Source organism: Bufo gargarizans, chromosome 10, assembly GCF_014858855.1.
Source record: "Bufo gargarizans isolate SCDJY-AF-19 chromosome 10, ASM1485885v1, whole genome shotgun sequence".
Taxonomy (NCBI): Eukaryota; Metazoa; Chordata; class Amphibia; order Anura; family Bufonidae; genus Bufo; species Bufo gargarizans.
Genome location: NC_058089.1, coordinates 122,370,249 through 122,394,376, shown reverse-complemented (window position 1 = coordinate 122,394,376; position 24,128 = coordinate 122,370,249). Strand labels below are relative to the sequence as shown.

Here is a 24,128-nt window from a genome sequence, read left to right as displayed (position 1 = left end):
CCCTCTAAATTTTGTACCCTTCTTCTATGTTTTACCCTTTCAGGTGGAGCCGGAGCAGCTGCCGTGATAATAAACTGGATTCTTCTGTTTATCGGTCACAGTCCAAGTAGAATCGGTTTCTAGTGTTGTTTTCCTCCAGACTCCTCTTGGTCTTTGTTCAGTATTTAGCGACCAAGACTACAAAGCTAATATAACGTCATACTCCAGAAAGCCGTAACCCCTGAGACCCTGCAGGGGGCGCTCAGCCGTCAGGGCTTTCTTCAGTGATTGTAATGTTTACCTCTTATTTCATTTTTTTGTCCGTGTGTTTTATGTAGGCGTGTATGTATGTATATATAAATATGTACAGAATATATATATATTTTTCTTCCTCTATTTTTCTCCTTGAAGAAATCACTTTAATCTCCCTCCCAAGAAGCTGTGATAGTGTACGCTTAATGCATATAACGGTCTTATTACAGAGCGGTCTGTGCTAGCAAGTGAGGTGGCGGAGGTACAGCTCTTTGCAGGGCGGACCTGGATGTAGTATGCAGGTGCTACCGTGGCCCCATCAGCGGGGCCCCTACAGCAGCTGGATGAGGGCCAAGACATGTTAGGCAAGTAATGCTGCACTTAAACCTGTTTTCTGCTGCCCCCTAGTGGCCAGCAGAGGCAGCGACTTTAACTTTATTGAGCCATGTAGATATATTTTAGTACCTGATCTGTTTCTAGTCGCCCGTTTTCCTCCTGTGTTCTTTCTTTGTGCATTATGTCATCTTCACGGAGACATAGCATCTGCAATTGGACACTTTTTGGCAGCGCAGGCTTTGCAGAGCATCATGGGATACCGAAGCTTGACGCGCTAAAAAGCATCCAGTCTCTGGATTTTAACAGTTTCAGTAGCGCAGGATTATTACCGATATGAAGGGAACTTTTTTTTTTTTTCCCCAGAATGAGGCCCATCACCGGCCATTTAATTATTATAATTATTTTTTTTCTGACTAAGGTTTTTAATTGTTGGTTTTTATCTAACGTGTTTTTTAATTTTTGGGATTTTTTTGTTTGTTTGTTTAAAGCTCAATTTTGTATTTAGGTCTTTGCTACATGTACTGGACCAAGTGCGTTAGCAGAAGTATATATAATAATAGTATATAAAAATGAAAGGTTTCTATATAAATACAATACATAAGATTTTTTTTTTTTGCACACATTTGTGGCAGATTTTGTCCGTCTTTGTCTCTGTAGCTCCTTTTTGGGATAGGGGATGGGAAGAACTGGAAATGCTGCTGTATATGGAATGGTGGACAGGGGTGTATGGAGAGGCGATTTGGTCTGGTGTTTTTATTTCGGTTTGGGCCTTTAGCTCCAGAAATCCCTTTGCGTACGGTTTTATGCATCCTGACACCCCACGGCCAGGAGCCTGCAGTGCCGGACTTCATTCATCGCCTTGCCATGAATCAAGTCGGCGTAGGTTTCCTGCAAGGCGCACGGACTTACTCATTTATGCCTCGTCATGAATTAGACTAATGCTCCGGCCTCGCAAAGGGAAACAAAGACTGGCGAAAAATGGACTGTGCCCCAGTCATAGTTTTCTACTAATAATGAAGCATTCAAGTGGATTAAATAAATAAAAAACCTGTCCTGTGGATAAAGGGGTGAGACTAGCCTGTGATTCATTATCTGTATTTGGCCCTTCCTATACACGATGACCATTATGGGCAAGTTATTGTCTCCATGTTTTGCAGGCTCAGTCATTGCTTCTCCAGAAGGAAGAAACTCTCTAGCGCCACCTATCGGTGCATAACGACAAGGCTTTCATGTCCATATACCGCCATATAAGTGAACCCCGTGATTTGCTGCTGGAAGCTCATTTGCTTTCAAACCTGTAATTCTCCATGGGGTCCAAAAAAACAAACTGGCATTGAGCGAGGTGGCTGTATAAAAACAGGACCCCCCCCCTCCTTACTTACCTTTAAAATGAACTGACTTAATGGGAGCAGCGCTGGTGCTGCACTCAAACAGCTGATCGGTGGGAGTGCAGGACGTCGGACCCCCGCCGATCAGCTAGTTTTACAACTGCAGGAGGTTAGTGACCCCTGAACTGTATTAAAGTTTTAGGTATTACTGAAACTGTAACTTACCTGGGGTCCTTGTGGGGTGCGATCAGGTGCACATGCAGTTTGGATGTGGGAACGTGAGGTTGTCGGACTCCAGCTTCCAGCAAGGTATGCAGGAGTATTCTGGTCTGACAACCTCGTCCCCACACTCAGCCCAAGATTTCTACCGCCATAGACCACAGCCAAGTACGTCATGGGTCAGAAACTTCACTGACAGTCTAAAAGCCATTACCAGACGGCTTACACTTTGTGTCCATCTTCGTAAATGCCTCAAACAATAAGCGGAGACGGATAGGACACTAACTTATTATACTGACTGACCGCAGAAGAAGAAATGCTCTGTCATCTGGATGGAGGATGAACCCCTTCCTTCCTGGATGTCACCTACTTATGAAGAGGTACACTGTTCTATATGATGTACATGCAGACCCCCCCCCCCCCATCGCATGCTCCCGTGTACAACATGACGTAAGCTTGTGATGGTTCCAGGTTCATGGCTGCTGACCGCCCCATGGTCTTGTTTTTTAATGTGTAATTGCAAAGTGGGGGGGGGGGGGTCGGCCTGTAAGTCAGTGGCGTAGGGGGCACCAGGCAGACCTGCTGAGCCTCTCCATCCTCCTCCCATGAGCGGTGCAGGGCATGGCTCCGGGGAGACCAGCAGCAGTTTATTTTATACCAGCTACACACAGTTTGTTCTGTCGAGGGGCAGAGGTATTTTTATTGTTTTTAGCAATCTTGTAATAACGTGTTAAATATTAAAGAAAGGATATTTTGCTTCTATCAGAACATTTGTATACTCTTTGCAATTATATTTCTGTAAACAGCTCAAATCAATAAAATGAAAGTTTTCAGTCTGCGTTCATTGCTTTTGATTCCTCTTCAGCTTTTGTATTGTACTTTTGGGCGTTGTCACCCAGCTTTCCCAGAATGGCATCCCTACCTAATGTCTCTCCTTATATTGCTGTCGCCAATGCAGATTTTCTGTTCTCTTAAAGGGGTTGGCTACTGTTCAATGGCTATATGGCGCTTACTAGTGTAACCATATTTTGTAAGGTACGCCCCCTGGTGGGCCGAGTTTTGTGCCGTCAATGCGGAGGTCCTGTCCATAGGATGGCTGCAGATGTAGTCATGTGACCAGACATATCGCTCAGTCTCCTCAGGAGGAGGCCGAGTCGTGTCCATCAGCAGCCATCTTAGGGACAGGACAGCACCGAAGGTTTGCCTATCAAGGGGACATGTCCTATGAAATCTATCAAACGGAATATCAACAAAGGCTACGTTGGTCAGTAGTAGAAAGGGGTCAAACCCTCTAAAAAGTTAGTGGAATAACATCCCTGCATTCTTCCAAAAACCAGCGCCACACTCGTGCCTGGTACTGCAGCTCCGCTTCATTAAAGAGAATAGGATGGGGCTGCAATGCCACAAACAACCTGTGGAGAAGCATGGCGCTGTTTTTGGAAGGAATCGGCTATGGTTTTCTGATCCTGTAAGAAAGTAGAGCAACAACCTTTGGAGAAGCTGTAATGCCGCCAATAAACGGGTGTCACTCGCTGCACGGAGGTATAACTACAAACCAATCTGGAGCATGTTTAACACTTGATGGAAAAGGGACTCAAGGACTTCTGTTTGCTGGGAATTCTTAAAGGATTTTCTAAGACTTAGGGCTCATGCAGACGGCAGTTTCCAAGCCAGGGCCTTTTTGCAGCCCGCAGTGCGGAACGGAGGCACTACGGAGTTGAATGGGTCTGCATCCATCTGCTGAAACCGCATGGATGTCCCCCAATGCACGGAACGGCTAGGCAATGGCCGTGTGCATCAGCCCTTATACTGATGACCTGTCCTCTGCATAGGTTATCATTATCTGATCAGTGAGGGTCCGACGCCCCCGCCGATCAGCTGTTTGAGAAGGCACCGTGCCCTTCTTGCAGCTTAATCTAGGCTAGGGATGCTCACGTTGTTTCAAAACTACAACTCCCAGCATATTTGGGCAGCCTACAGCTATTAGGGCATGCTGGGAGTTGTAGTTTTGCAAAAGCTGGATGGCTGCAGGTTGAGCATCCTTGGTCTAGGCACAGCTCAGCCCTATTGAATTGAATGGGACTGAGCTGGGATAACGAGCACAACTGTAATACAATGTACGGCGCTGTGCTTAGTGAGCTGCGAGAAGGGCGCAGCGCTAACAGGAGCGCCGATGCATTCTCAAACAGCTGATCAGCGGGGGTCCTGCGTGTCAGACCCCCAACGATGAGGATAGGTCATCAGTATCAAAGTCTTGGAAAACTCCTTTCAAAAAGGCATGTTCTCGGGGGGACGTATACACTGCAGATAGGAGTGCAGCAAATGTTCGTCCAGCAACAGTGGATGACATTTTAAATCGCATCTGTAAAAAATAAAATCCATAGTGTAAATTGACCTGCGATGCAGATTTTAAAATCACAGCAAATCAATGTATATGGTGGATTTGACATTGGGGGAATATTGCAATACACACAAACTCCACTAGGTGGAGTCAGTTTTTTTTTTTTTTTTTCCTGCAGCAAAGTTACTTTCATCTATAAATGACAAACTATAAAAACATGTGTAATGCGCTTCCCTCACAGGGATGGCTGTGCAGTTGGGGCGATCTGTATATTTTTGGAGTATGTAAGGAAATCTATATACACGGGGAGAACAGGCAAACTCCATGCAGATGTCAGATTCAAACCCGGGACCCCAGCGCTGCGAGGCACCGGTGCTAACCACTGAGCCACCGGAATGAGAGCAGCTTGCTAAACCCAGAGCCGTGAGGCAGCAGCGTTGTGGGAATGCAATTTTAACAAATCCCATTCACTACAGACATACCACAGTGGCAGGTGCGAACGTTTCATTAGGATGGCATCACTAAAATAGGACCTGTCACCTCTCCTGACGTCGCTGTTTTAGTAAGTAATCGAATTTCATATTAAATGCCAATTCTGGAACATTTCTAATTATGACTTATGCCATGCCTCTACTATTCCTGCTAGAAGTTTATGAACAAAAAGTATAATTGGGTGTTACCAACAGGAGGGTGTCTCTTCAAAGTCTGACACTGTCCAATTAGTGCTGCCAGTATGAGGCTGCAGGGACAGACACCCCCTTCACTAAACTGGTAACACCCAGATGGACCTTTACTTATAAACTAGCAGGAATATCGGAGAATCAGCCCAGAATACAGTTAGCAAGTGGTTAGTAAAACAGACCTGTCAGGAGAGGTGACAGGTCCCCTTTAAAAGGGGTTTTCTGCGATTTTAATATTGAGGACCTATACTCAGGATAGGTCATCAATATCAGATCGGCGGGGTGTCGGACGGATCAGCTGGTTGAAGGGAAGGCTGTGCTCAGTGTGAGCAGGTGGAACTACAAGCCGCCCCATTCACGTCTATGGCACGGCTCTGTAGTATACACTTGAATATAAACGAGGCGTCCATAGAAATGAATGGGACGGCTTAGGTGTAATTACACCGCTCAACGCTGCGATGTTGGCGGCGAGCAGGTAATCAATGAAGTGAAGGCTGCGCTTACGTGGAGCATGGCATTCCCTTCATCCAGCTGATCAGTGGGAGTGCCGGGTATCAGACCCCCTCAGATCTGATATTGATGCGCTTCCCTGAGGATAGGTTGTCAATATTAAAATCCCAGAAAAGCCCTTCCCGACCAGTACGGCGCTGCGGGAAGTGACTGCGGAACGCTGATTGGACAGGTACAGGAGCTGTGCCCGCCCAATCAGCTGCAGGGGACCGGCTGTTCCCGTTAGCAGGACCCCTGCTGTATGCGCCAGCATCGGTGAAAAATCACAGGTCAGCGCTGACCGCGGCATGTGCAGGGAGAGGAAGCTCCCTCCCCGTCCCCATCGGGTCCCCGCGCTACTGTGACGGGAACCCGATGGTTGGGACGGCAGCCCAATGACTTACTTAGGCATCGTGGCTGCCTTCCCTGTTAGCCTGTGAGATCCAGCCCCCTGGATCTCACAGGCAGGAAGCTGTAACTGTATTACATTGGTAATATACTTACAGCCAATCCAGATGTATTGTAATGCGTTATACAAGGGATAAGATCCCAAAAAGTTGTGGGGGAAAAAAAAAAAAAGTTTTGCATAATAAAAAAAAGTAAAAAAAATAATATGAAAAAGAAGTATACATATTAGGTATGGGTAAGTGCAGTATAAAAAAAAAAAAAAAAAAGCCCATAAACCAATCCATCAAAATCTGTGCTGCAACAGACGTATAGTGCTCCTTCCGTTCTGAATCCCGCCATGTGCCCTCCCCCCCAGCACATACCACCACACATGGGGTGTTGCCGTATTCAGGAGAAAATAGGTAACAAATTTTGGGTGCTTTTTCTCTTGTTACCCCTTGTTACCCCTCTGTAAAACGCTTATGGGGTCAAAGTGCTCAGTACCCCCCTTAATATATTCTTTGAAGGGTGTACTTTCCAAAATGGGGTCACTTTTTAAGGGTTTTCACTGTAGGGGTACCATCAGGGTCTCTTCAAATACAAAATAGTGCACAAAAACCATTCTACCAAAATCTGCCTCCAAAAACCATTCGGCGCTCCTTTCCTTCTGACCCCTGTCACGTGCCCAGGCAGCAGTTTACTACCATATATGGGGTATTTCTGTAAACTGCAGAATCAGAGTAATATAAAATGACATTTACAAAATGATGCCAACATAAAGACATATGGGGAATGATGACTGATAACTACTTTATGAGGTATTACTATCTGTCTTAAAAGTAGAGAAAGTCAAATTTAGAAAATGGTGTATATTTCCAAGTTTTTGGTAAATTTGGGATTTTATTTTATAAATAAAGGAAAAATATATTGGCTCAAATTTATGAATGTCGCGAAGTACAATGTGTCACGAGAAAACCATCTCAGAATGGCGTGGATAAGTAAAAGTGTTCCAAAGTTATTACCACAAAGTGAGGTTTGCAAAAAATGCCCCGGGCAGGAAGGTAAAAACTGGCCTGGGGTAGAAAGGGTTAAGCATCTACAAAAACAATGGTTTCCCTATTGTGTCACAGGCAGGAAAAAAAAAAAAAGGTTCTAAATTCATCAGGATTCTGCAACTTCTGGCACTCCAGCTGTTGGGAAACTACAAATCCCAGCATATACATTTGCTGTTTTCAGGACTTCCATAATAAGGAATGGAGCATACTGGGAATTGCTGGAGTACCAGAGGCTGCCGACTCCATGATGGGTAAAGAATTCAACCAGTTTATACTAAGAACTCCTCCAACTCCGCTCCTAGTACAGAAGTTTGGTTGGGTGGCTTGTACATGCCTGGCATCCAGCTGAAAAGGACATGTAGGAGGAGCATTATGACATTCTGCTCATCAGTTGCACACCAACAATCTGCTTCACTCTAAATGTTCAGCAGCGATGACAAGTGACAGCTCTTTGCCAAGGTCCTTTTCAGCTGAATGCCAGCCCCACCTCACATCCTCCCTTCTCCAAGAATTCGCTGAATAGTGGAAAGTGTTAACTGCTTAAAGAACCGTACACAAGCGGTTTAAGCTTTTCACTTGACCACCATTGTTACCCATCATGCAACACGGACTATCAGAATATGTGCAGATTTCCAGACTCGGGACAATACGGCATCTAGTGGGTTGAGGGCATGTAAAGTAAATGGAGGCAAAGCACTTAAAATGAAAGGTGGTTTTATTGGATATGACGGAGCGGCCGGTGGTGCTCAGAGCCTGGTGCAGCTCGCCTTCACTTGACTATCGGGAGGTAAGGCCTTACCCTCATGTTGGCCCACGGTCAGCCCGTATTTATTCTTGGCCTTCTTCTCCAGCACTTCCTTTTTCAGCACAAACCCCCCTGCGAAGGACATATCGAAATCCTCATTGGCTGCAAAGTTGATGCATTTTTCTTCCCAGATCTTGTCCAGGCGAGCTTGCCATGCCTTCAGGATGAGGGAGCGTTTCTCCGGAGGAGCGTGGGCAATGCTGTAATTGATCTGAGGCTCCAGCACTTGGAAGCCGCAAAAGTTCAAGATTCCTCTCTGCGGGAAAGAACACAAAGAAGCCGAATGGGTTGTAGGAGAAACAGCGCCACCCTTTTCCATAGACTGTGCCTCGTATCCATCATCTTTACAGATTTTAATGGGAATTTAAAATGGCTGGTAACAGAGAACCATGGAGAATATCATGAGATCGTCCTCCACCTGTAGCCATATTAAAGAGGCTCTGTCACCAGCATACTGCCTGGCGGGAAAAGGGAAAAGAGGTCCAGCGCTAACACGAAAAGAACATCTTCAGTCTTTATTTAGCTTCATGTAAGACTAAGATTTGTTAGAAAGCAGTAATGCACCAACGCGTTTTGATCTATGTGGAGATGTATTTTTCATCTCAGTGCTGGACATCTTTTCCTTTTCTTCGTGGATTGTTTATGGACTGGACCAGGTCCTTGCACGAGAGGCTATACACAGTATACTGCCTGGTAGGGCTCATCATGCTGATTGATGTACAGACAAAAGAAATATAATGCTTTAATAAACATTTGCATTTTTACTGAAATGCAAATGAGCAAGTTGGAGCACCAGGAGCCGGGCTGAATCCTTGGAGCACTGATTTGTAACACCCCCCTGTGCTCTTGATTGACAGGGAAAGACCTGCTGAGGGTCCTAGCATCTACACCTATTACTGTAGCCATACTGTAATGAGAAGTGTGGATTTTTATACTTAGCAAGCTAATATACATATTACTGGTTTATCATACCTCCCAATTTTTGAAAAGCAGAAAGAGGGACAATATGTCATGGTAAAATTGCTCATGTTAAACCACACCTCTTAACTCCACCCAAAACATAAGTATACACACCCAGTCCCCCAATGCCCCCACATAGTAATTATTTCCTCTTTGTGTCACCGCACAGTAGTTATGCCCACATTGTGCCCCCTTCACTGTAACAGTGCCCACATGTGCCGCCTTCACAGGAAGAAAAACAAATAGTAAATACTTACCTAGTTCCTCCGATGATCATCACAGCTTACCCTGCGCCCCTTCCCCAGCAGCAGTCAGGATACTGTCACAAATTGCGCTGCTGGGCTGTGTATGAGGAGGACAGGATGATTCCGGGTCTGCCAGCACCACGATGTGTGACAGCATATAATGCCTCCTGGGGAGCGCCAGTAGATGAGCTCCCTGCTTCACCATTACAGGCAAATGTCACTGTGTCCTATGGACAGAGACAGCTGAGAGTGGGACATACTTCAGATATTCTGGGACTGTGGGCAGCCACCGAAATCTGGGACTGTCCCGCCGGACCTGGGATGGTTTGGAGGTATGGGTTTATTCACAAACACAATATATAATTATTGAGACGCCAGTAATATGTATTAGCTTTCTAAGCATAGTTTTCAATATGATAAGGCTTTGAATGTAGATGTCCTAGGCTTGAATCTTGGGACAGACTTTTGTCTTTGATATTTTTCTCTCTAATTCACTCCATTAACCTATAATAAAAGGCTATAGCTTTATCATATTGAGAATAATGTTTTTATACTTTAAAAGCTAATACATATTACTGGTTCCTTTATAATCACGTATTGTGCCTGTGAGTAAACGAGTAATGTGTGTTCAGTTTTAATATAGTAAGGCCTTTTAATATGGGTTAAGGGTCCATTCACACGTCCGTTTTTTTCTTTCCTGATCTGTTCCGTTTTTTGCGGAACAGATCAGGACCCATTCATTTTCAATGGGTCCTGGAAAAAAAAAAAAAAAAAAAAAAAAAAAAAAAAAAAAAAAAAATCGGACAGCACAATGTGTGCTGTCAGTTTCCGTTGTTCCGTTCCGCATGTCCGTTTAAATATAAAACATGTCCTATTATGTTCCTGAAAAATCGGATCCTGGTACAATGCAAAGTCAATGGTTCCGCAAAAAACGGAAGACATTCGGATGTCATTCCGTATGTCTTCCGTTTTTTGCGGAATCCGTTCCTGGAAACACATAGCAAATTTTTATTTTTTATTTTTTTTTCAAAGAAATCCAAACAACTTTATTTGATTATTGAAATGTATACATGTTTCAGTTTTTTGCGGATCCGCAAAAAACGGATGACATACGGAAACATTTTCAGGAACAACGGATCCGCAAAAAACGGACCGAAATTCGGATTATAGAAAAATACTGAAGGTGAATGTAGCCTAAATGAGAGGAAAATAATAACAAGTATAAGAGAAAAAAATAAATATAAATGAGAACATAGTCCTGCCACTTTACACATCACTAGTCAGACCACACATGGAGGACTGTGTACAGTTTTGGGCTCCTGTGAACAAGGCAGACAGAGTTGGAGAAGGTCCAGAGGAGGGCAACTAAAATAATAACTGGAATGGGGGGGGGGGGGGACTACAGGACCCTGAAAGATTATCAAAATTAGGGTTATTCACTTTAGAAAAAAGACGACTGAGAGGAGATCTAATAACTATGTATAAATATATCAGGGGTCAGTACAGAGATCACTCCCATCATCTATTTATCCCCAGGACTGTGACGAGGGGACATCCTCTGCGTCTGGAGGTAAGAAGGTTTATACACAAATATAGAAGAGGATTCTTTACGGTAAGAGCAGTGAGACTATGGAGCTCTCTGCCTGAGGAGGTGGTGATTGTGAGTTCACTATAAGAGTTCAGGAGGGGCCTGGATGTATTCTGGAGTGTAATATTATTACAGGTTATAGCTACTAGAGGGGTCGTTGATCTCGGGAAGGAATATTTTCCCCTAAAGTGAGGAAAATTGGCTTCTACCTCAGTTTTTTTTTTGTTTGTTTTTTGTTTTTTTTTAACCTTCCTCTGGATCAAATTGCAGGATGACAAGCCGAACTGGGTGGACAGAGGGCTTTTCAGCCTTATAAACTATGTATACCATGTATGCTGGCATCTGAACTTAGGATATCTGATCACTTACTACCAAGCTAAAGCCTTACCACATAGAGAACTGTTTTTTTTGTTCTATACTTAGAAAGCTAACACATATTTGTGGTTTCTTTATCATCATATATTGTGCTTGTGAATAAAGGAGTAATAAATGTATATTAGCTTTTTAAGCATAGAAATCCACCCTTCTCATTATAGTAAGGCTATAGTAAGTAATGTATGTGTACATGCTAGGACACAGCTCTGCCCTCAGCATGGTGATCTCTAGCCCTGTCAATCAAAGGGAGGAGGGAGTGTGCAGAGCACAGGGGTAAGCAGTGCTCCACGGATTCGGCCCCGTCACCTGGTGCTCCAACTTGCTTATTTTCACATATGAATACAAACCTATATCTCTGCAGCCGTTTATCATACAGAGAAAAGAAATGCATCATTTTAATCAGCATGATCAACCCTACGAGGCAGTATCCCTGGTTTAATTACATTGATCATGCTGCGACAGGCTCTTTAAATGCAGCCTAACTGCATTACAGGCCGCCTGGGCATGACCGCGTTTCTCTTGCCTGGCGCCCGTACATCCATTGCCCTTATTATTAGTACAGAATTAGCAGCCATGTTACCTGCGCTGGCCACAGCAGGACATTCATATCGCCATTGATCCCTACTGGGCTGTACATGGATTCCAGCCCCCCAGTGGTGAAGGACAGAACTGCCTTTTTATTCTGTGAAAAGAAGGAAGATTTCAGAATAATTGTCTTATTAAAATATGGATTCACCTTCCGGACATCCAGCAACACATTTGGAAAATTTAAAAGGGTTCTGCCAAGGTTTAAAAATCCCTACTCCACAGGACAGGAGATGTGTCTGACCGCCAAGCCCCCCTCTGATCACGGTGCTCCCCTGAATGAATGCTTGTCCCCATATAGCGGGGGTGATTAACCATATAAAGGCCACCAGCGTCTCTGGAGCGTCTGGTTTTGATCATCAGTCCATGTAAAAAAGGACCCTTTGAAGCGAATGAGGAATGCATTAGATACAGGTGTGTGCATTGCAGACGCTGTATGCAAATAGAGATGACCCTTGACCTCATTGGCCACAAAAGTGCCGAGAGGGGTAGAGGTGTGGTGGTGGCCAATTTCGCTGCGAGGTGCCTTGATTTGGATATAGTGCACGCTTTAAATTTTAAGTGGCACCCACTGATGTCATTGAGGTAAACTCTGCTACATAGTGGCCCTGGAAAATAAATAAGAGGCCCCATGTTGTAGACAGGTGTAAACTGACATCAGGCAGTGGGGCTAGCTACGCCATAGGGCAGCATGAAATATTTCCCCAGCAGAACCAACAACCACAGAATACCGCCTCAGAAGCAGCTCCTCTGATGACCAGCGCCCGTTGTTGCGAGAGATGGGCTTTATATCTCTATATAACGTGGTGTGAACATTCTGCATGCTCCGTCCTCATCGGCAGCGGAGACCATAGCACCAAGCCAGGCTGCCTTCAGCATCAAACATACAGGAGAATACAGCACCAAATGCCTATTACACCCAGTGAGGTCTCCTCTGATGTAGACTTTATCTTCTCCTTTCAACCCAAACCGCCATGACAATTATCTCAGTTACAGCTCGTCTCTGCAGAGTTTGCCACAGATTCCTCATTTCTCCATCATCACCTTCTCAAACTCACCATCCTGCTGCCACCCCTATATTGTTCCCGCTGTGCTCCCCAATACTATACCGCAGAAAGAGCGCTATACAGACAGTTCCCCTGAAAATATTAGCACTATAAAAATTTGACAAGCAGAGTGCCCCCAGTAGTAATAATGCCCCCAATAGTTCCTCCACCAATAATATTGCCGCTACAGTACCACCCCCAGTATTAAAGTGGTTTTCCGAGATTTTAAAACTGATGACCTATACTCAGGATAGGTGGTCAGTATCTGATCGATGGGAGTCCGAAACTTGGGACCCCCGCTTCAATGGGGCTGAGAACTATACCAAGCATAGCCGCTATACAATGTACGGCGCTGTGCTTGGAAAGCTGCAGCACTAACAGCAGCGGATCGACGGGGGTGCCCCCACAATCAGATACTGATGACCTATCCTGAGGGTAGGTCATCAGTATCAAAATCTTGGAAACCCCTTTAATGTCCCAATAGTAATCCCCAGTAATTCCCTCTATAGGGCACCCAGGGTCACCCTTTGTTACGCTCCTCATCCTCGCCGGGAATCATGGCTTCAGCTATGGGGCCCAAAACTAAGTGGCATTGGCGCTTGCCTATGGCCATGGGCCTGTCTAGGGGGCGCCAACGAGGTGGCAAATTCCCTAAATAAGAAGAATGCTCAGAAGCAGCCAAAACATTTCCCTATCGGACATTTCAGGGGATCCAGCGTCTACATGAGCTGCAGAAACACTGGGGGGGGGGGGGGGGGGGGGATGGTGCAGCAGAAGAGGCTGCTACACAATTTAAAGGGCATCTGTCAGCAGTTTTGTCCCTATGACACTGGCTGACCTGTTCCATGTGCGCTCGGCAGCTGAAGGCATCTGTGTTGGTCCCATGTTCATATGTGTCCGAATGGCTGAGAAGAATTGTGTTTTAATATATGCAAATGAGCCTCTAGGAGCAACGGGGGCGTTACCATTACACCTAGAGGCTCTGCTCTCTCTGCAGCTGCCGCGTCCTCTGTAAATGTCAGAGACTGAAGTGTCACTTATTGATAATCTTACCTTGAATGGTCCGGTATCGAACATGGAGGACATGTTGTAAGCAAATCCCTGGGTTAAAACTCGATCAAACCAGCCCTTCAGCATGGCGGGGAGTCCGAACCAGAACATTGGGAACTGTCAAACGGAAAGAAAAACAAACACTCATTGCAGGAAATGTATCAAAACTGGTGCAAAAAAAAAATAAATAAAAATAAAAATAGTGCAACCAAATCAGGTTCCGGATTCTATCATCCAAAGGGGATACGATAATAGGGGTGGACTCCGGACATTGCTCTGGGCAGTTCTTATACTGTTTGTACCTGGAATATCACCAGGTCCGCAGCTTCCAGCTTCTTCTGCTCCGTCACAATGTCTTGGCTGAGCCGCCCCTCCTTCCAGGCGTTCATCGATTCTGGACCATACTTGAAGTTTTCAGGATCCTGAACTTTTTCTGCAGGCAGTATATAGGGTGTGAACAGTCGCTACAGGGAAACTTAGTAATACACGGCGGCAGGGGCGCAGCTACGGGGGAAGCAGCTGCTTTGGGGCCTGAACTCGGAAGGGGCCCGCCCAGGAGGAGCACTAAAATATTTTATCAGGGCCCCCTCAACAGTATTATACAAGGACATTATAAGCAGTGACCATGTAGTAAACAGATGGTGCGGCTGCCGGGCCTCGTCTGAGAGCCATCTTGACTAGTCACAGTAGTGGAGGTTGCACAGGAGGAGGGGGTTGCGAAAAAGTTAAAAAATTTGTTGTGGGGCCCAGTAATTTCTAGTTACGCCACTGCACGGCGGCTATTCAAGTGCATGGGAACTATGCGATAGGCACAGTGCAAACAAAGCTATACCTAACGCACGTGCCGGCCTGCAGCGGCAGCAGAAAGCCAAGGGTCAGTCTCTGATTTCGGCTGCATGGAATGGAAACATTTACTGTGCGAATCCCGTAATAGATGGCGGCTAATCCCTGACACATCCGTTCTTGTAAATTCTGTGTTGTGCCTGTCCTCTGTTATTCCTCTTGGGAACACATCTGGGAGTTACTATTCCCCTTGTCAGTAGGGCGTGTCCCTCCAGTCTGCAGTGATTGGACCACGTCATGAGAGACTCCCAAGGTAAATGGTAACTCCCAGTCATCATATAGTCATATTTCCAGGAGGAATAACAGGAGCACAACGCACGGTTTTAACAAGAGATGCTCCAAAACTGTTATGTCATGGGGAACGCAAGTATTTGCTGAAAGACACGTCAGAAGAAGTGACCGTCTATCACACGCAGTGTTGTGGCACTGTAGTGTTTTACAATAGGCACTCGCGTGGTGTAAATCACGCCGTTTTCAGGACATGCTGCTGCTGCTCCTCCGGTGCAGAATGTGTGTATGATGGTACTAGGTCTCTATAGAGCAGGGGTGCACAACGTTTCCTGGTTGGGGGCCACATTGCCAGACTGAACCAATGACGAGGGCCGCAATTAAAATTTAAAGGTGTATTAACTGAAATATTGTACTTATGGCATGTTGAACACACATTATATACCATTAATGTCTAGTTACACTTCTAGGACTCCCATCTAATGGGAGAAATACATAAAAAATGCATGTGAGCAGCCACAAGACATAGGCATACATGTCTGTTACCAGATGGTTGGGGGCCGCACAGAATAGTATCAAGGGCCGCATGTGGCCCTCGGGCCGCAGGTTGTGCACCCCTGCTATAGAGGGTGCATTACCTGTAATATCATCTCTGGACACCAGGGGGCAAAATTTCATGGCGTATAGATCGGACTCTGTGACGTGCCATCCATTCCTCTTCAGAGCCTCTACAGCGGCCTCCTTCATGGCATAATTAAAGGACGTCCGCTCAGGATGAGCCAGAACCAGAAGAGCGCGCTTTCCTGGAGACAAACAGAACACTTACTAAGAACCCCCCAGAAACTGCGCAGGAATATACACTATGTAATACAATGGATAGATGCAGGATCAGTACATGTAATGTATGTACACAGTGACTGCACCAGCAGAATAGTGAGTGCAGCTCTGGAGTATAATACAGGATGCAACTCAGGATCAGTACAGGATAAGTAATGTATGTACACAGTGACTGCACCAGCAGAATAGTGAGTGCAGCTCTGGAGTATAATACAGGATGTAACTCAGGATCAGTACAGGATAAGTAATGTAATGTATGTACACAGTGACTGCACCAGCAGAATAGTGAGTGCAGCTCTGGAGTATAATACAGGATGTATCTCAGGATCTGTACAGGATAAGTAATGTATGTACACAGTGACTCCACCAGCAGAATAGTGAGTGCAGCTCTGGAGTATAATACAGGATGTAACTCAGGATCAGTACAGGATAAGTAATGTATGTACACAGTGACTGCACCAGCAGAATAGTGAGTGCAGCTCTGGAGTATAATACAGGATGTAACTCAGGATCAGTACAGGATAAGTAATGTAATGTATGTACACAGTGACTGCACCAGCAGAATAGTGAGTGCAGCTCTGGAGTATAATACAGGATGTAACTCAGGATCCGTACAGGATAAGTAATGTATGTACACAGTGACTGCACCAGCAGAATAGTGAGTGCAGCTCTGGAGTATAATACAGGATGTAACTCAGGATCAGTAATGTATGTACACAGTGACTCCACCAGCAGAATAGTGAGTGCAGCTCTGGAGTATAATACAGGATGCAACTCAGGATCAGTACAGGATAAGTAATGTATGTACACAGTGACTGCACCAGCAGAATAGTGAGTGCAGCTCTGGAGTATAATACAGGATGTAACTCAGGATCAGTAATGTAATGTACACAGTGACTGCACCAGCAGAATAGTGAGTGCAGCTCTGGAGTATAATACAGGATGTAACTCAGGATCAGTACAGGATAAGTAATGTATGTACACAGTGACTGCACCAGCAGAATAGTGAGTGCAGCTCTGCAGTATAATACAGGATGTAACTCAGGATCAGTACAGGATAAGTAATGTATGTATACAGTGACTGCACCAGCAGAATAGTGAGTGCAGCTCTGCAGTATAATACAGGATGTAACTCAGGATCAGTACAGGATAAGTAATGTATGTACACAGTGACTGCACCAGCAGAATAGTGAGTGCAGCTCTGGAGTATAATACAGGATATACCTCAGGATCAGTACAGGATAAGTAATGTATGTGCACAGTGACTGCACCAGCAGAATAGTGAGTGCAGCTCTGGGGTATAATACAGGATGTAACTCAGGATCAGTACAGGATAAGTAAAGGGAACCTGTCACCATGAAAACGATAAATAATCTGTGACCGCTCTCTCGGTATACACATTTTGAGAAGATGGAGAAACGCACTCTACTTGTTAGGTTGTGGTGCCAACCAAGGGCTACAAGCAGCCAATATACACGTAGTAAAGTTGAGGCACACAGTTTTCAGTATTGCAATTTCAAAAGAGATTTATTCATTAAAATCGTATAGTAGTTTCATCCGTTTGCTCAATATATATTTTAGTATGAACAGTATTCTTAAACCGGACGTTTCGGTCACATATTTATCTATAACACAATAATCGACAGGAGCTGGATTATAACTACTGAAACAATCAAGCTAGATACATATAAAAATATATTATTACAATGTGTAAGTCCTAAAGGATCGGCGCTAAATAACAAATCTATATGGAATCAGAAGGCCACAGAGTCCATAATGGGGAATTCTGCTTAGTGCTAGGCACTTATTACATATCAGCCATATAATACACGTCTGCAATCTATGCAATGCATTGTTTATCTATATAGTACCCCCCAATTTCATAAGAACTACATGCTGAAATGGTGTTAAATGCCACCTGGTGAGCAATATGGTTTGGAGCATCTGAAACTAGTTTAGCCACATATATGTCAAAGTATATGGTCTGAATGCTGGTCACATTTATTTGGATTGCTGCAGCTGTGCGAGCGGGTTCTCAAAACATAACATAATATATATGGATTTCTCCCAAATGAACATTATATCTTTTTTTTTTTAAACATTTTTGCTTCTTACAATCTATTATGGTCAATCAATAGCATAGAATAAACTATACAGTGCTCTCTGTATACACAGTCAGAGGGCAGGGTGTAAGGGGGGCCTCCGGGGCTTCAAAGCCCAGAATGAGCAGGAATATAAAATTAATAAAATGCAAGTTATACTGAATCTATTCCTTTTCCAAAAAACTATATATCAACCTGCTCAGCTCCTCCTGCTCTATAACCCGCTGCCTGCAGCTCAGACACCGTGTTCAATGCGATAAGTTCCCTTTAAAGTATTTACACATCGACTCACATTTATGGAGATTGGATCTACATAGAGAAGACACTTTACATCAGTTATCTCCAACCTGTGGCTTTCCAGATGTTGTATAACTACAACTCCCATCTTGCCCTGATAGATGCAGGTATATTGCTTTATATCCAGTTTATAACGGGAATGTTCTTTCTATATCAAAAATAACCAGCAGGTGGCAGTATGGTTGCAGAAAAAAAGAGCCATGAATATTCTCCGTCAGTGACAGAACCATGCTGCGGACATATGGAGTAACTTCATTTTATTTATTTTTTGGTGGACCCATTGAAAAAATGGTTCCCGATACGGTCCGAAAAAAAAACACCACAACACACGGAAAGAAAATACGTTTGTGTGCATAAGCCCTAAAAAGTGGTGCAAATTGGCACCGAGTGTTTGTAGAAGTTTTTCTAACTTGCTTGAAAAGGGGTTGGGGCATGGACAGGTGTGTGATGTTTTGTGCCAAAATTGCACCACATTTCTGGCATAAAACTCTTGACTAGGGTTTTGCAGAGGCGAGAATCTATCCAACTGTAAGATAACCAGTCCTGACCCCGTGTGACGATGGAAAAGGTTGGACATGAACATATTAAACCCAGACAGGTTGTCAGGAGAGGAGGTCATGGTTGCCCCGACATCCCCAGTCGCAACACACCGACTCGGGGATTATAACTTCCGGCATCCGTAAACCGATCCCTTACACCACTAGTTGTTGGGGGGCGCCATCTCTCCAATGGTTCCCCGACTACCACCTTAATCCGTTCAATGCATGACCTCCTCCTTGCCAGCTGCCATGACAAAAGTGCTCCACAAATATAAACAAAAGACCCACAAGCCTTGTAACAAGGACTGGTGCAAGGATTTTTGGCACCCTAGGCAAAAGCCAATTTTGCCGCCCCTTGACCACCCCTTTTTTGTCGGCCACCTATTTATACAGACTGTACCCTTCATTGTGGTAAGGCCACGTTTTCTCCCTCCAGCTACATAACATGTCATCCACCACAGATCCCCCCCCCCCCCCCCCCCCCATCAGTGTCATCCACCACAAAGCCCCCATAAGTGTCATCCACCACAGATCCCCCCCCCCCCCCCCATCAGTGTCATCCACCACAAAGCCCCCATAAGTGTCATCCACCACAGATCCCCCCCCATCAGTGTCATCCACCACAAAGCCCCCATCAGTGTCATCCACCACAGATCCCCCATAAATGTCACCCACAGATCCCCTCCCCGCCCAGCGCCGCCTCCTCGCTAATGTATTCACTTCACTTGCCTCTGTGTAGTTGCAGAGAAGCGCCTTAATCTCGCACAGGCGCACTGGCAGAGGCATCGTGGAACGAGGTGCGCTGGAAGACGACGCATCCGCACTTCGCTCAACGAGGCAAGTGAAGTGAATAAATTAGCTAGGAGGCAGCGCCGCAGGCCGGCGCCTCCAGCAAGAGTGCGCTCTACTCGGTGGCGTACCTTGCTTATTGGTGGCGCCGACCCTGCTTGTAACAAGAGGGAGGGCCATTTCCAGGTTTCGCAATACACAGGTCACCAGCCTTGTGCATACCGCATCACGGATGCGGACCCATTCACTTGAATGGGTCCGCAAATCCGGAGATGCGGTGCGGAACTGAAGGTGTTCAGTGCTTCCGTTCCGCAAAATAATAGAACTTGCCCGTGCATTGCGGGCTGCAATTTGCGGTCCACGGCACGGAGCCCTTACGTTTGTGCGAATGAGCCCTAAACGTGCCGGAGATCACCTGAAGAAGTGAAACGCTCATTCACCAGGTGATCTTGTCGTTTGTGCAGGAACCTAAATAATCGTTTTTTGGGCAGCCGATCCTGCGGTCTAAACAGCGATCTGCTGCCCAGACGCAATGCAATGAAGCAAACTCCCAGGATGCATTGCAACTGGCAACTTCTACGAATTGTAGATTGTAAGCTCTTGCGGGCAGGGTCCTCTCCCCTTCTGCACCAGTCTTATTATTAGCTTCATGTTTATCGTATTAGTATTTTTTATATTATGTGCGACCCCCTCTCGATGTTCAGCACCCTGGAAATAACTGCGATATCAGGGAATTGCAAAGTGGAGGTGGGAAGGGGGGGCATTAAAAGAATCTCAGGGAGGGTCCGGACTGTTCCAAGGGAATGCATTTAGTCTTTGAAGCCGTTTGGGTGAAGTTACTCTTTGTAGTAAATTACACGGACGATACAAAGATCCGTCTCATCCAGTCTTATATACGAGTTTTCGGTGTTTATCTGCCATATCTCCGCCATGTTCTACATTACTCTGCTCTTGACCGAGAACTAGTGATGCGAGAAGTTTTTTTAAAAAATTCGATTTGGCTGCTTTGCCAAACTTCAACAAAAAATTGGATTTGTTACGAAGTACTTTATCACGAATCGCATTCCATTGTAAGTCATGGTCGCAGTGACGAGGAACGGCGATGGTGCTGCACCCCAGTCATTGAACCCTTCAGATGGCGCGTTCAACACTGATCGTGGCATCCGAGAGTCACTGAGGCCTAAATCGGGGGGAGGATAAAAAAAAAATAATAATAATTTTTTAAAAGTCGCGGCAATCTTGATGGAAGAAAACCCACCATATTTTGTGCGCGCTGACGTGAAGGCCGGGTGCAGTGACGTCAATGATCGTGATCTCCACAATGAAATGGATGAGGCGAGTTTTTTTTTTTATTGCCATTTCAGCTTAATTCAGATCGAAATCCACTTTGTTAAAGAGGACCTTTCACTAGTTTATAAACTAAAAACTAACTATATCAGTGGGCAGAGCGGGCCCAGGGGTCCCCCCGCACTTACTAGTATGTCTGGGCGCTGCTCCGGTGTCTGCAGCTCCCTCTGTTGTACTGGACGGATTTTCTGTATTAGGCGTGTCCCTTGCTGCAGCGCTGGCCAATCGCAGCGCACAGCTCATAGCCTGGTGCCTTCTATAACCCCTCTCTAAACCATAGGTTTACTGTCATGTACACAGTTCGTAGTATATTCTAACTTGAAGCGTCCCCATCACCATGGGAACGCCTCCGTGTTAGAATATACTGTCGGATATGAGCTTTCACGATGTAACTCAAATCCGATGGTATATTCTAACATAGAGGCGTTCCCATGGTGATGGGGACGCTTCAAGTTAAAATATACCATCGGATTGGAGAAAACTCTGTTCCGATGGTCAATGGGGACGGATCCGTTTGCAATTGCACCATATTGTGTCAACGTCAAACGGATCCGTCCCCATTGACTTGCATTGCAATTCAGGACGGATCCGTTTGGCTCCACACAGCCAGGTGGAAACCAAAAATCCATGTCCGTGGATCCTTCAAAAATCAAGGAAGACCCACGGAAGGAAAAACGGACACTGATCACGGAACCCGTTTTTTTGCGGACCGCAAAAAAAAAAAAAAAAAAAAAAACGTCCGTGTGCATGAGGCCTTAATAAGTGGGATGTCTTGGCTTATAAATGGGGTTGGGACCATCAGATGCGTTGTGGAGAAGTCAGGTGGATACACAGCTGATAGTCCTACTGAATAGACTGTTAGGATTTGTATTATGGCAAGAAAAAAGCAGCTAACAGTCTGTTCAGTAGGACTATCAGCTGTGTATCCACCTGACTTCTCCTCAACGCAACTGATGGTCCCAACCCCATTTATAAGGCAAGAAATCCCAATTATTACACCTGACAGGGCACACCTGTGAAGTGAAGACCATTTCAGGTGACTACCTCTTGAAGCTCATCAAGAGAAGGCCAAGAGTGTGCAAAGCAGTAATCAAAGCAAAAGGTGGCTACTGTGAAGAACCTAGAATATGACATATTTTCAGTTGTTTCACACTTTTCTGTTATGTATATAAGTCCACATGTGATAATTCATAGTTTTGATGCCTTCAGTGTGAGTCTACAATTGTCATAGTCATGAAAATAAAGAAAACTCTTTGAATGAGAAGGTGCGTCCAAACTTTTGGTCTGTACTGTATGTATATGAGATTTGGAAAAAAAAATCCCATCTACCGTACGTCGCTGGGACTGGATGACGCTGTGGATTTTCCACAAACAAATCTGCATTCTATTTGTGTGCATGTGGCCCTATAGAAGGCGTCATCTGCAAGGCAATGCTTATCAGAGGGCAGGAGTTTGGCAATGGCGCGTTATTCTTTGACTGAGAAGGTGAACATGTGCCAGGAACAAATTAAAAGCACAAACAGCCCGTACCCTCCAGATAAAGGAGCAGTCGGTGCCAGATACGGATAATGTACGCCGCAGGTTTCGTACATGGATCTACTGTGCACAATAAATCCATGCCACCTACCGAGTGATGGCATCCTGCCATTGAAGTCAGCGAGTCATTACTCATTGAATGGTGCGGACCTGTGCGGGGGCAGAGTGGGAAGTGAAAGTGGCACTGGAAAAAACGTAAAGGTGTCCTCAGTGTAGGTAGGTCTAAACTGGCAGCAGTCAGGGCAAACAGAGATAGGAAGGGTCCACAAACCGTCAGCCCCAGCCACGCTGGTTGTAGGTAGGGCCAGTGGAAAGATACAATGGAAAACCCCTTTAAAGAGTCACTCTCACCTCTCCCGACACGTCTGCTGTACGTTGTGCCATTCCGGTTATTTCTACTAGACGTTTAGAAATTAACTGAGCAGCTCGCAGTAAAAGGTACAGATGGGTGTGTAGGGGGGGGGTGTCCCTGCACAGTCTGCCACTAACAGCACTAATTACAGATGGGTGTTACCTGTCGGGGGGGGGGGGGGGGGGTGTCCCTGCACAGTCTGCCACTAACAGCACTGATTACAGATGGGTGTTACCTGTCGGGGGGGGGGGGTGTCCCTGCACAGTCTGCCACTAACAGCACTAATTACAGATGGGTGTTACCTGTCGGGGGGTGTCCCTGCACAGTCTGCCACTAACAGCACTAATTACAGATGGGTGTTACCTGTCGGGGGGGGGGTGTCCCTGCACAGTCTGCCACTAACAGCACTAATTACAGATGGGTGTTACCTGTCGGGGGGGTGTCCCTGCACAGTCTGCCACTAACAGCACTAATTACAGATGGGTGTTACCTGTCGGGGGGGTGTCCCTGCACAGTCTGCCACTAACAGCACTAATTACAGATGGGTGTTACCTGTCGGGGGGGTGTCCCTGCACAGTCTGCTACTGGTAACACTCAGCAGTACTTTACTGCAGACTGCTGGCAATTTATATGTAAAATTCTAGCAGGAATAATACAGGAATGACATCACAGGGTCATGAGAATAGAGGCTCCAGAATTAATATTACACAGGGAATGCAAGTAGTTACTAAAGCAGACATGTCCGGAGAGGTGAGAGCTCCTCTTTAAGACTATAAGACAGGGTTCCCCGACCCTTTGGCTGCGCTCTAATGTTGCGGCTGCAATGTGTTTCTATGTGGTTTTTCAAAATCACAGTAAAAACGGAACGCTGGCATTTTACGCACCGCCCTATAGTGAGCCCAGTCATTACATACATAGGGGAAAAGCTAACCGTTTTTGGCAACCACCAGATTTGTAACTCTTCTATATGCATTTTACGTCGCCCTCACCAAGTCTACGAAAAGGGGGCATGCCGAGGGTGGAGATGGGGCACTGCCTTAGCTAATTCATCATCATTTACTCCAGAAACTGGCATAGATAATGACTGAAATCTATGGCAGCTCCGAGCTGCTGAAGATTAGATATATTGCCCCCAAAGGGGGGCTTAGAACGGGAGATGCCGGCCACAGCAGGTGAATTCAAAGGGCATGTGCGGTTGCTGGTGGGGTTCACGAGTACCCGATTCTCACACTGTTAGGGCTCATTCACACAGCAGTTGCCTGGCCGTGGCCGTATTGCGGCCTGCAAACAGCGGGTCCACAATACATGGGCCCCCGGCCGTGTGCACAACGCTTCACTTGAATGGGTCCACAATCCGGAAAGTCGGTGCAGAACGGAGGCATAGAACCCCACAGAGTGGAGTTTCTGTCCGTGCCTCTGCACCGCCAAAAAGTAGCGCATGCACCATTTTTTTGCGGTGTGGACCGTTGGATGCGGATCGCTGACCCCATTCAAGTGAATGGGTCTGAGTCTGAATGCGGCGGCCCTACGGTCGGTGC

At 45.7% G+C, this 24,128-nt stretch overlaps 2 protein-coding genes across 9 annotated transcripts in view; one reads left to right on the top strand and one right to left on the bottom strand.

Moving 5' to 3' along the window:
• The window catches only part of NFAT5 (nuclear factor of activated T cells 5), a 104,819-nt gene extending 101,867 nt beyond the window's left edge, over positions 1–2,952 (top strand). For all 8 annotated transcript variants that reach the window (XM_044270665.1, XM_044270663.1, XM_044270664.1 and 5 more), the window contains one exon: positions 44–2,952. The gene's annotated coding sequence lies outside the window, so the exon portion shown is untranslated. The remainder of the gene's footprint in view (positions 1–43) is intronic.
• Positions 2,953–7,763: 4,811 nt separating this feature from the next.
• Positions 7,764–24,128, bottom strand: part of LOC122920395 (NAD(P)H dehydrogenase [quinone] 1-like) — a 28,558-nt gene continuing 12,193 nt past the window's right edge. Inside the window, exons 2-6 of the mRNA XM_044269851.1 lie at positions 15,430–15,594; positions 14,023–14,153; positions 13,724–13,837; positions 11,620–11,721; positions 7,764–8,127 (exon numbers count right to left, since the gene is read on the bottom strand). Coding sequence (XP_044125786.1) covers positions 7,813–8,127; positions 11,620–11,721; positions 13,724–13,837; positions 14,023–14,153; positions 15,430–15,594 — 827 coding nt within the window. The 3' untranslated portion in view covers positions 7,764–7,812. The remainder of the gene's footprint in view (positions 8,128–11,619; positions 11,722–13,723; positions 13,838–14,022; positions 14,154–15,429; positions 15,595–24,128) is intronic.